A 13651-nucleotide genomic window follows, 5' to 3' on the forward strand; every position below is an offset into this window, starting at 1 on the left:
AATCTGGGTGGACGTAGTAGGCCGGGATAGTGATTTCCAATTAAGGTCCAGTCCATGCTTATCTCTGACATGTGGCTATGGTAAGGGAGGTGATGGACCGTGAGAGTGATATATAAGGAAGAGGGTGAAGGAAATGAGTTCAATGAGCAAGCGAGCCTTGATGTAATGCTAGATGGATCGACGATTGTCGCACAGTGCCATGCAGTATTTACGGTCTAAATTACCGTGTGTTCATATATTTTCACATCTTCTTTTGTTTTGTTCCTCTGAGTAACTAGTCCATTGCGACTGCGGCAACAAAATTCCTACCGGCCACCCCGAAGCCAAAACCATGCATGGCTTCCTTCCTCCGCTCTTCCTCTACCTCTCTCCACACCCACTCAAACAGTCAAACTCCCTTATACCCAACTCTCTTGACAATGTCTCTCGACTCTCTCCTAAACTTCCCACGTCCCTCATCATTGGATTCGTCTGCGACAACGCACATCCTTAGTGCTCTATTCCCACATGAAATTGTCCTCCTCCTCTTACACACTTAATCTTCCACCCTCAAAGCCTGCGCTTAAAAGTGTAAGCCCCAAATTTAACATGGGCGAGACTCTGCACTATCACATTCGCTAATGCATATGTAATCTTACTGTGTTGAAGCCTCTGATCACGCCAAGTATGATACAGTGCGTAAGGTGTTCGACAAAATGCCTGACAGAGAAATCTTAAGACTTAAGACTTAAGACTGAGAGGTATGAATGAGCTTTTTTCCGATGTTTTACCTGCTTTATCTGGCATAAGAGAGTATAATAATGACAATGTTCTATTTGATTTAGTTGTTAGATTCAGCTATCAGTATGCGACTGACATTGTGATCTCGGGCGATATTTATATATGCTGAGCTTGGTTTTCTCAATTTTCTCCAAGATGGTTCTTCTGTTTTATTCTTATTCGATAACAACCTTGCTTTCTGATTTTCTAATTGCAATACATAAGTTTACGAGATGTCAGTTGAAATTCATTTCCTCCATAAAATCCATAACTTGTTTCTTTACGTTGTAAGGCTTAGATCTACAGCTTTCTTAGATGAGGATGTCATGTAGATACCATATATAGCTCAAGTCCCATAAAATTATTGAGTTGCTCAAATTAATTATCTTAACAGTCAGACTGGTGCTGGAGTCCAAGTTGCATTTTATCTGTAACTGACAATGGAGTAGTCTGCAAAAGTTGTGGACAAACAGTCTTCTAGGAAAAGATTTTATACTAAGTGAGAAGTTGAGATTATTGTGGACAAAAACTCCCTCTTATTTCTCTCATTATATGGACACTGTAAATGATTGATGTTTGAGCACATGGTCTAGGACTATATATCAAATATCCTTATTCAGAGGCCTAACGTAATGCAATGTATAACTTTTCATTTTAGTTAGTAATCTTGATTTTTGATAACTATCACTATTAATCGAGTGATACGCCTGTTTGGATGTTCTGCTTATATCTAAAACTACATAGATTTCTATAAAAAAATGTCACAAGCATTTTGATATAGGTTTTTGGTGCTCCAATGTTAAATCAATTTGTTTGTAATAAACTGGTTAAACAGGTCGAGTTCTGATTCTTCTTCTTCTATTACATTTAGCTTTTTCAGACTGAAAAGATATTAAGACATGAAGGGCCGTAGTTCACACTATCAATTTTGTCTATCGTTTTATTCTTATTTAGAAACAACCCTGCACCCCATTTTTCATTTTAATGCACAAGCATATGAGTTGTCAGTAAGAAGTTCCTTCTGATTTTCCACCATTTCATTCTCCTATTCTTTCCTCTTTCTGTGAACATAAAATCCAGAACTTGATTTTATATGTTGTAGGGCGTAATTTAACAGTTTTCCCTACAAGAGAATATCATGTTTATCATGGCAAAGAACATCAAATTGCTTTCTTTTATGTTGAAGATAATGTTTCCCAGCATATCCCCTCATATTTATAGATACGTCTAGAACTTAAGCTCTGGTATTCCGGAGTCATCATCGTCTGGTAATCCAGGAGTCATCATCTCAGCTACTGCGTCTGGTACTTCAGCTGTCTGCTAGTGCCACAATGTATGACCACAACTCAAGAACCTTCTCTTTGATTTGATTTTCCACAATGTTGCTCCAGATAACTGAGTTTAGCCATTGCCAGCAAAGGAATGACATCCATTGCGTCTGGGGAATAACGAGAACTGATGGCATATAAACACCATCAAGACATAAGCATACTAGCTACTTGCAAAAACGTAGGCATATCAGGATTATCAGCTGAACCTAGCTGGTATGATATCTTCCTCTGTAATATAATCCCAATCCATATTCACAAGACTGAAAGTTGTAGTCATCATCTATATCGTACTATCTCCTTCATACTCAGATGAAGAGACCTGCAGAGTTGGTTCTCATTCCTGCCCCAGGAATTGGGCACATCTTGTCGGCGGTGGAGTTGGCAAAGGTCCTGATGGCTCGAGATGACCAAATTTTCATCACAGTTCTCATCATGAAGCTAGACCTTGACTCCAAGCCCAGTGAAATTGATGTTACTGATACAGGGAGTGAGACCGTATCAACTTCATCACCCTCCCAGAAGTCAACATAAGCACGGACGCCGATCCCAGCAACTTCCTCAAGTTATTTGTTGATAGTCACATACCTCACGTTAAAGATGCAGTCTCCAAGCTCAGCCAGTTTTAATTTGCGCCTAGACTTGCTAGGTTTGTTATTGATATGTTTTGTACCAGTTTTATAGACGTTGCCAATGAACTAGGGGTTCCTACATATGTGTTCTTCGCATCCAACGCAGGGTTTCTTAGGCTCGTGTTCCACCTCCAAATCCTTCATGATGAGTATAACGACGGCACCGATTTAAACGACTCGGATATGCTTTGTTGGTAGTGCCTGGTTTCGCCAACCCACTGCCGGCTAGTGCCTTACCCAAAACGTTTATGGACAAGAATAGCACGCTCTCATTCATCAACCATGCAAGAAGGTTTGAGCCACTACATCTGTTTGTCAATTGGTTTTAGATGTGAACCCCATATTATTTTATCATGGTATTAGAACGGGTTACCCACGTCCACGTGTGAAGCTTAAATAACCACACGCACTCCACGTTACTCAAAATATTGTTCACGTGTATGACTTGAAAATTTTCCACACGTGCGGGGGTTTGTTGAGAATATACATCACACATTAGGAATTGAGACCTAGCATGTGGGTTTATAAGGGTTTGAGTCACTCTATCTATTGCTAATTGGTTTTGAATGTGAACCTCAAATCACTTTATCATGGTATCAGATCGGGTTAACAACGTCTACGTGTGAAGCCTAAATGACCAGACATACCCACGTCACCGAAAATGTTGTCCACATGTATGACTTGAAAATTTACCACGTGTGGGGGCGTATTTGAGTACATTGGAAATTAAGACGTAGCTAGAAATGAAAGCCTCAAGGGTTCGCACTTGGGGCAGATAGCATCTTCAAGTAGCTTGATGAGCAGCCTCCATTGTCGGTTGTGTTCTTGCGAGTACCATGGGAAGTTTTGACGAGGACCAGGTTAAGGAGATAGCCTATGCCCTAGAGCACAATAGATATCGATTATTGTGGTCTCTGCGAGAGCCCCCAGCAAAGCTGAAGGTTGCTTACCCTCGTGAAGATGCAAATTACAAGGGAGTCTTGCCTGAAGGGTTCCTGATCGGACCACAGGGATTGGGAAGGGTTGTAGGATGGGCTCCTCAAGTGGCCATCTTGGCGCACCCTTCCATCGGAGGGTTCATATCTTATTGCGGGTGGAATTCTATGCTTGAGAGTCTTTGGTATGGTGTGTCTGTTGGCGCACTGCCAATGTATGCCGAGCAACACTTGAATGCATTTGAGATGGTGAGGGAATGGGGATTAGCAGTAGAAGTAAGTATGGTATATAAGAAGGGCAATTTGAATGAGCAAGATATAGAGAGAGGGATTAGGCAACTGATAGAGCTTGGTAGTGATACCAGGAAGAGGGTGAAGAAGATGAGTGAAATGAGCAACAAAGCCATGATGGATGGTGGTTCCTCTTAGGCCCAGTTTGACTCGAGGTGCGATTGAATAAATCTTCGTTTGTAAATTTACTCAGCATCAGTTTTTAAAAACTTCATTTTGTAGGTTTCATATTTTGTTTAAAAATTGCATTGTAGTTCGTGAACTTAAGAATCTTGGTCTGAGAATTTAAGTCTATAATCTGGGTCAAACTCAGTCTTACTCTTCGTTTGGGGCGTTTTATTGAGCATATTTTCCTTTGACTTGTTAGAATAAGAGATCATGTCCATGTCTCTAAGCAAATGTCGTCATGTAAGAGTTCCTATTTAACATCAATAAGCTTGGAAGATCGCACTTTAGGTAGCAAATGAGTACAGTATATGATCGGAACCTGCCTCTAAGCCTCTAGAATGGCTGAAATGGTTCTCTCCAGTTCCTGTGTAATCAGCAGTAGAAAAAAAATAACAACACCTAGTTCACTTGCCTCAGAAAATGGTTGCCCTAATTTTAGAGCCTCTTTACGATTCCAACTCTATATTTCATGTTGCATGTCATGTAGTGTTGTACCGTAAATTTTTCTAATCTATGCTGGAATGATCAAAAGTACTGATGTCAAAACTTTGAATGTCTTATGTGTATGTCATCGTGTTGGTACGTACATTCTGAAATTTTTGAAAGCCATGAAGCAAAATCCAAAATTCTGTTGCCGGAGAAAGTTCAGCCAAAATAGTAGTCAGAGGTCATTGCACGCATCTATCCTATCTACGACTTCTTGGGCACTAAGACACAATTTCGTTGTTTTGTTCTGCTTTGTTCTCCAATTGGTCGCTCCGTAGAGTAAAGTATAGTAAAATGAAACTGCTTGCTCTTCATTCAATGAGCTCCGAAGTCCAAACAACTGGCCTCAGTGAGCTAAGTGGTGACCTCACCTCAGAGTTTCAATTTATCTTTATGAATCACATCAACCGATCAAAGTAGATCTTCAAGAGGCAAGACAGTGCAGCAGCTAGTATTAAATACTTTAATAATATCTTGGCTATCCCCCACCTCGAAATGAGCCCATCGTAAAATTTTCCTCTCAAAAACGGCAAAGAGGAATCCCGTAGAATCTTTTACGCATTAAAAGCCAAGGACAGAAGAATTCTAGATCTGTTATAGTCTCCGTATGATCATATTGTCAAGCTTAATTTTGATTGCTCTGTTTGTTCACGTCTATTTACTATGGGCCGGCATGACCATTCGTGCCCACCCTATTAACTCTGCTACTGAAAGACTTAGTGATGCTTCAGTTCTTGTGAGAGAAGGTGCAACTTTGCGTGAAGGTTTACACACAGCGGCGCTCTCAAGAATTTCAAATTGGTGATCGTTGAAGGTGACTCTAACTACCCGCAGTTTGCTTTCTCTGTCCTCATCCTCTCTGATCCTCCTCTCTCAAATTATCAGATCAAAACCCAATAAATTCAAAGAACGAAACTAATCTGTTAATCAAAGAGAAACCCAATTCGATAATCAAACCCGAAGAATAAACACCAACTCTGAATTTCAGTTCAAATATAGATCAGTATAGATAGTATGGAAGGTATTGTCGTATTGATTCCATTGAATCCCATAAGCATCAGTAGAGGAGATCGGGGAAAAGCCAAACCTCGTTCTTTTGGAATAGAAATACGAACGAGCAAATCTTTAGGAATTGAAACACGACAAGCAAGGGTGTGCAGCGTTGCGTACGATGTGGCGGCGTCGACAAAGGTGTTGGGTGATATTTGAATTCTAGGGAATCAGATTAGAGAACACGAGATCGGACCTTTTGCTGGAGTAAACTGGGTTCTTGCCTCTCCGTTTTCCTCCTCACTCGCCTAGCCGTCGGACTCCAAACGAACCACTAACCACCCCAATTAAGATAAGAGGCTTGTCCACGTGTCTAATTAAACGGTCGAGATTTGACGGTGTGTGAACTTCTGTTTCCCCTATTATTGTACTCATCCACACACAAGTTTTACAATATGTGTATATATGGGCTTGTCATTTCCCACAACGATATCTACTTTTGCAAGCTAAGCTTGAGCAAATTAATTACCTCTCTTCTACCTCAGAGTCTCAGACTATTTCCAAATGAAGAAAGCTTCTGAGCTAATTTTCATACCAACCCCAGGTATTGGTCACATCGTTTCGACAGTTGAGATTGCAAAGCTCCTCATCTCTAGAGATGACAACCTCTTCATCACAATCCTCATCATGAGGTACCCCTTCACTACAGACGGCAGCGACGCCTACATCAAGTCCGTGGAAGACCCTTCGTTGAAGAGGCAGCGCATCAGGTTCGTCAACCTGCCACAAGAACAATTCCAAGGAACCGGCGCCACCGCCTTCTTCGCCTTCATCGACGGCCACAAGTCTCAAGTCAAAGATGCCGTCACTAAACTGCTCACTGTGACTGAATCCGAGCCTCGAATTGCCGGGTTTGTCATCGACATGTTCTGCACAGGGATGATTGACGCGGCTAACGAATTCGGGCTTCCTACCTACGTGTTCTACACCTCTGGGGCGGCGAATCTTGGGCTCGTCTTCCACCTCCAGTCCTTACGTGATGAACAGAACAAGGACTGCACGGAGTTTAAGGACTCGGACGCCGAGTTGGTCGTCCCGAGTTTCATCAACCCCTTGCCGGCTGCAAAAGTCTTGCCTGCTGTGATTCTCGAGAAGGACTCGTCCGACGTCTTCCTCAACTTTGCCAAAAGGTACAGAGAGACCAAGGGTATTTTAATTAACACGTTCCTTGAGCTCGAAGCTCACGCTCTTCAGTCTCTCAGTTCGAACGGTAAGATCCCTCCGGTGTACCCAGTCGGACCTATACTGAACGTTAAGGGTGATGACAGCCGAGCGGGCTCGGAGAAGTCGAAGCAGAAGTCGGATATCTTGGAGTGGCTTGATGAACAGCCTCCGTTATCTGTGGTGTACTTGTGCTTCGGGAGCATGGGATGCTTTGGAGAGGACCAAGTAAGAGAGATAGCTCACGCACTCGAGCAAGCTGGGTTTCGGTTCTTGTGGTCTCTACGTCAACCCTCAATGGAGAAGATTGTTTTCCCGACTGATTACACGGATTACAGTACAGTCTTGCCGGAAGGGTTTCTCGATCGGACGGCTAATATAGGGAAGGTCATAGGTTGGGCGCCGCAAGTAGCTATCTTGGCCCATCCAGCCGTCGGAGGGTTTGTGTCTCATTGTGGTTGGAACTCTACTCTGGAAAGTATTTGGTATGGTGTGCCGATTGCGGCTTGGCCTTTTTTTGCCGAACAACAAATGAATGCCTTTGAGTTAGTGAAGGAACTCAAACTAGCCTTTGAGATCGACATCGGCTATAGAAATGACAGTGGGTTGATTGTGAGTAGGAAAGACATAGAGAAAGGGATAAAGGAGGTAATGGTAAAAGATAGTGAACAAAGGAAGAGGGTGAAAGAAATGAGTCAAATGAGCAGGAAAGCTTTGCACGATGATGGTTCCTCGTACTCATCATTAGGTCGTTTTATTGATCAAATTCAAACCCCATGAACCTAGTTTTATGCTTGTTTTAACATGCTGTGAACAAATTTCTTGTATCATGGTCCTTTGTGTTGTATGTATTAGATCCTATTGTACAATTTAAGATTTACGGTTTAGACGATCATATGTATCATGTTACTTATATCCCGAACATGAAGTCCCATTTCAGAACATCTCATGTACATGTAGCTGTTCAACAGTTATAGTACGTTTCACTTTCACGTATACATGTTGTTGTTTGTGGAAAACTTAGCTACAACTGAACTGTTCATTCATTTCTTTTCCATTACTACGTACACTTTCGGAACCATATTGACATATTCATTCATTTTTTAACGTAAACCTACTTGATAGTTGGTACGCATCATTAATTTCTCGACGCACACTTGCGCACAACATTGATTTTTACCCAGTCCTACAAATTCAATTCATATATTGGAATAATTAATTTCTTGCAGAAATGTGTCGAGTGTCGACGACTTTTGACAAAGCTTTTGCTGACTTCAAATTTGTGGAAATTTCAGTAATTAAATGAATCTGATTTGTGATGCTTTTCTCAAATAGTGTACTGAGAGCAGACGAATCATTTGTGATACTAGGAAGATTGTCTGCGTTCTGCCGCGCGGTTAAGACCGCTGAAACTTAGGCTTTGTATCCTCATCAATTAGTAATTACATCCCCAACATTAACATGTTCATTCTCAAAATTACATTCCTCACAAAATTTCATTTCTTGCATGGCATCATTTTCCAGGTGCCATATTTGTAACTGAAAATATAATACGAAAATAAAAACAAACAACCAATTATAATCCAAAAAATTTCGAAAGTATTTCATCTTGATAAGTCACCTAAATAGTAATGTAAATAAGTTTAAAGTTGCGTATTTAATCTTGTAGGAATAAATTTATTGGATTCTAAACTTACATATAAACAGACTATCCGTATTCTGCATAGTATTTGAAGGCACTATTCTAAAAAATTCCTTCGAAAAATTCCTTCCTCAGATGAAGTCCTTGAATTTGAATTGATAGTTATAAATTTGCCTTCTTTTGTGCTTGTAATGTCTACACAGAAGCTGGGATCACTTTCTGTAAACACAGTTATATCATTCGTGTCATCAGATCCTAGTTTTGAGCAGAGAACTCTGCCAAAAGGCTAAAAAAAACAATATAACAAATTGGTAAAACCAAAAAAAAAATGGTAAAATCAAATTCTCAGCCAAAAGAAAAGAAGATACATTGCACTGATTGCAGAGATAAAACCTGCCGGTAACGTCGTTGATTCTCATCTGATAGTGTATAAAACAGAGTACTTCTATCCTCAGCGCAGGACAAGCTAACCACACCATTAATTTGTACTTTGGGAATGATACATCCACGTCTTAGGTCCATAATTTGAAGAATGAACTGTTCATCTCCCTTGATAAGTGTGTATGCTAGGAAATGGTGGTCAGGTGAAATTCGACATGTACCAACATGCGCATAACCTACATATATTGAACATTAAACTACAGTCAATCACTAATGTGGGTATCTTAGAAAATGTGCCTACTTATCACATAAAAAAGAAAGAAAGAAGCTTTCCATATTTCTTGGCAATTTCATTCCAGTCAAGCAAAACTTCCTCATTTCCAAATCCTCCTCTTGCAAAAAGAAGAAATCTCTTAATCCAACCATATTTTCCCACGTTTTAATCTTCTACAAAGAATCGGGAATTCTTTCCCCTTCGGAATGTACTGGTAATACTGTAAGAGGGTGTTTTGATCTGGCATTGAAGTTACCGTATTCAAGCATAAGATCTCATCCCTTTTATCTAAGTAAGTAGGAACTAGGCCCAGCAAACCCCGAATGATGGAGATCCAAAGGATTTTAACTGTTGTGTTCTTCCCGTAAGTGATTTTCATATTCACAGCAGTGTATATTGAGCAATAATGAGACTTATGCAAGGATGTGATGAATGAGTTGAATGCATGGAAGTCCAATGAGAGAGGAATCTAAGAATTGGTACATGGAAATTGGTTTCTTTGGGTAGAATAAGAGGCTTGGTTGTTTTATCCATCCTCTGTTGTATCATACTTCCCCTATTTAAAGTGGTGCAATTGGCTCTTTGTTTGAGTTATCGCTTCTACTTTTTTTTTTTAAACCCAGATTATAGATTATAAGTTCATAACCCTAGCTCATTCCCATTTTGGGCGGAACATATCTACTAATTCTTTGATTCTAGTTGGTAAGAGGGATCTTGAACTAAGAAATAGATTCTAGAAGCTAAAAAAGGGTATCCTGAGCAATTTCAATAATTAGGTTCATTGATATTCCTGGTATAGTAGATGCTATCACACATACAATCATATTCAATTCGATGGAATTGTTTGATCTTAAAGGGATCTTCTATAATTTCGCACGTGATGGATTATTTCTTGGTTTCGTCCAGTCATTAATAACTTGATTATTTTTATATAATAGTAGATAGAAACAACGCTTGTAAGGAATCATATTGAAACCAAGAAATATAGGCCAGCCAGCCATCCACACCAAAATAAATTAAGTTTTCCGAAAAAACCTGCTAGTGGAGGAAGACCTCCTAAGGATAAGAGACATAGGGCTAAAGAGAGAGCCAAAAAAGGATTTTTTTTTTTTTGCATATAATCTTGTATAATCTCGAATGTTATCAGTTCCGATACATAGACCAAATGATACAATACAAGCAAAAGTTCCCAGATTCACTGAGATATAGAATGTAATGACCCGATTTTTCGGGATCGATTATTTGAATTGGTAGAATTTTTATAAACTTTGTTCGATTAATAAAATTCATTTGTTTCGTTTTGCAACGTTGTAAAATCGAAAACGGAAACGTTATTGGAACTTTTAATTAGAAAAACGTTATGTTTCAACGACGCGAGAATCGACTTTTATTCCGTTGCTCGTTTGTGAACATTTCCTTCACAAAAGATGTAGATCTTGTCGATACGAGTTCGTAGACATGTCACACGTTCTAATCGGACGTCGTACGTAAAAGTTATGAACGACGGAAGTTAGTTTTCGATTTTGGAAGTGGGTATAAAAGTAAATTTATAGGAGTAGGGTTTCCATTTTTGGAAACCCTTTCTCTCTCCTCACCCCGCCTCCCTCTTCTCTCTCTCTCCCCGATCTCACTCTCTCTTCCTCTCAGAAACTTCACCGCCGGTGATCTCCTTCCCTGGGCCGCCGTGGCTCTCATCGCCGGCCTCTAGAGCATCGCACGGTCCTCCGCACCATAGCCCGAGGTCGACACGCCGTTTAGCGCCGCCATGAGTCCTCGCGCTCCAACCTATGGCCTGCGATCCCTCCGCCGCTGTCGAGCTCCACCTCTTGCGATCTTCCAGTAGTTCTCAAGCCCTACCGAGGTAAGGGTTGTGTGATTGGTTGATTTGTGTGTGATTTGGATGGATTTGTGGAGGATTGGAGGAGATCGGAGGAGGAGGGAAGGAAGGAGAATACCGCCGCCTTAGGCGGCGCGTGTGGGTGCGTGAGGAGGGTAGGAGGCGGTAGGAGGCCGTGGAGGAGAAGAGGAGGAAAAATGGAGAGGTTTGGCGACGGCGGTGGCGAGCTTCACGCCGGTTTTAGAATCGGTGCGTGGGCCCCACGCGCTGCCACAGTGAGTGGCGCGTGAGCGCCATGCGCGGTCGCCGGAAGTAGCGTGTGTACCCCACGCGCCGCCACATGAGGCGGCGCTTAAACAGTGATTTCAAAACAGTAATTTTGTTAAATTTATTTTTACGTACGGTGAATGTAAAAAATAATTTACGTACTAAAATGTGAAATTATTTTACGTACGGTAAATGTAAATGTAAATTACGTACAATAATTGTAAAAAGTAATTTTGAAGGGTGAATCAGTAATTATAATTTACTGAGACAGTATTTACGATTGAATAGTACATGGATGTACAAGAATACATAAATAATATGCATACGTATAGAAATACGTAAAATTATGTACTCATACAAGAATACGCAATTAATATGTATTTGTATAGTAATACATGAATAGTAACTACGTGAACAGTAAAATATTATTACTGTTTTGGCATTTAAGGTTTTACGTAACGATTCTAAATTCACTTTTTATCTTCTCTAGGTGATCGATACATCAAGTAAAGGATTCACTTTCGGAATCGTGGAAATTACGCTCAGGATTATAAGATGAGTAAAATCTCACAGTGACGAATCTACCCTTGCGGAGATTCATGAATATGCTAAATTTTAAAGAATGAAATATGATATGTATATGATATAGTGGATTGTGTATGTGTATAAATGGTAAAATAAGTACATATATATGGTTTGCTATATTATATACTGTCGTAATTTCCGTTGCGAATAAGTGCATTTGGTGTTGAGATTTATTTATTGATCATGTTGATTCGATTTGTACAATATCATGTGATGATTGTTGGTACGTGGTTTTAACATTGAGTTTTGTTAAAACGTTTTATGTCTTCAGACGTGTGTTATGTCTTCGGACGTGTTTTCTGTCTTCGGACGTGTTGGCATGTCGGAACCTAGCCTTGGCCGGACGAAAGTTACGATACAGTTAGAGCTTTAGTCTGTCTGCCGAGGTACTGCATGAGAGGTAACATATGAGTTATTGGCTTATGAGTACCCATATTTTGGATATTCGGTAGTAGTTGGTTGCCCAATGTCGGCGGCGTACTAACATGAGGGGTAATAGAGGTGTACCAGCGCTCATGAGTACCCGTATTATAAATTCATTTAGGTAAACAGAGGGGTTACCCAATTTCTCATGAGCATATATCTTTTGATATTTTAAACAACCAGATGAGCCGTCTAATGACTCATGAGTGCATTTATAATTGATGCTTTGTGAATTTTCATATATATATTTTTTATACGAGTTATATTGTTATTTTACTCATACGAGCTGCAAAACTTACCAGGTTTGTGTTTACAATCCCGGTGCACCTATTCGATGGGGTAGGGGATAATTCCGCAGGTGTGGATTAGCGGAAATCGACGGACAACTCTGAAGACTTGAAGTTGTTTTAGTTTAACTTGTGATGAGGATTTGAGAGGATTTTTACATTTCCATTTGATATTATATTGAATTATAAATTTGGTTTGTAGTAATCTATTTGACTGAGTTGTACTATGAACTCACTAATGATCTGTTGTGACATTAAAATGATTTCGATTTATTAAGATTGTTTTAGAGTTTTTTATGATTTCGAAATTTGAGTTTCATACTTGAAATTTTGGGGTCGTGACATAGAACAACATATAAGTTATCATGTTTGCATATCCACCATTTGAGTCTCCAACAATTATTCCAATAATTACATATCCAATTTGACCTATGGACGAATACGCAAGCATATGTTTCCTACATGTTTGAGTAATTGCAATGAGATTCCCCAATATCATGCTAAGAATATCTAGGATTTCCAGAAGAAGATGTCATTCGTTTGATGAGAAATAAAAGAGAATATCGCAAATTCGAGTGGCTGAAGCTAAAGTAGCTACTTTCGAAGTAATAGAAAGAAAAGCAACAACTGGAGTAGGAGAGTCATAGTCGAAAAGAGGATTCCTCAATTGGAATTCTGCTAAGCTGTTGAGAATATATTCCTCCATGATTCCTGTTGTTGGGATATTTCTTTTCTTGTTGGAAATTAGAGGTAATTGATTTATCTTTACTAGTAGTAGAAAATTAATTTTATATTGATTTAAAAGGTAGATTCGGGCTTGTTTTGCATATGATATTCATCTTTCTCATTAACCCATGTTAGAACTCAACCCATAAGACTTGAACTTTGGTCCCAAGTCTAAGATTATCTATGGGCTTTCATTCCAATGATGGGCCTTCCAATGATTTGTCTTTCCACACTACAACTCTCATGTAAGCCTCAAGCGTAATTTAGGTCTATATAAATTGTGCGTTAGGCATGAGCTGGATTTTGCTTGATATAGGGCTTTGTGTGACTTTATGACCGTTGTCCCGGGTTTTTGCATTTCAGGCCTTGATTTTAGGCTTGTGGAAAAAGAGATATCAACAAATACAAACTGCTTAAGT

The 13651-nt window shown here is 39.8% G+C and overlaps 2 protein-coding genes and 1 pseudogene across 2 annotated transcripts; 2 read left to right on the forward strand and 1 right to left on the reverse strand.

The window, feature by feature from the left end:
* Positions 1–2399: 2399 nt before the first annotated feature.
* On the forward strand, positions 2400–4083 carry LOC126797250 (UDP-glycosyltransferase 71A16-like). Its single transcript, XM_050523909.1, is given in 6 exon segments — positions 2400–2580; positions 2583–2894; positions 2897–3011; positions 3320–3324; positions 3477–3545; positions 3548–4083. Coding segments are annotated over 6 exon segments (1218 nt in total).
* A 1220-nt stretch (positions 4084–5303) lies between these two features.
* LOC126800619 (UDP-glucose flavonoid 3-O-glucosyltransferase 6-like) lies at positions 5304–7800 on the forward strand. Its single transcript, XM_050528010.1, has one exon. It carries the CDS (start codon positions 6154–6156, stop codon positions 7588–7590), a length of 1437 nt encoding a protein of 478 aa, XP_050383967.1. The 5' UTR covers positions 5304–6153; the 3' UTR covers positions 7591–7800.
* A 2271-nt stretch (positions 7801–10071) lies between these two features.
* On the reverse strand, positions 10072–13212 carry LOC126797251 (NAD(P)H-quinone oxidoreductase subunit 2 A, chloroplastic-like; annotated as a pseudogene).
* Between the last annotated feature and the right edge of the window lie 439 nt (positions 13213–13651).

This window comes from Argentina anserina, chromosome 6 (genome assembly GCF_933775445.1).
Source record: "Argentina anserina chromosome 6, drPotAnse1.1, whole genome shotgun sequence".
Taxonomy (NCBI): Eukaryota; Viridiplantae; Streptophyta; class Magnoliopsida; order Rosales; family Rosaceae; genus Argentina; species Argentina anserina.

What these genes read in the sequence shown, in the direction of transcription:
- LOC126800619 (XM_050528010.1), top strand. Translation starts at nt 6,154, where the DNA reads ATGAAGAAAGCTTCTGAGCTAATTTTCATACCAACCCCAGGTATTGGT.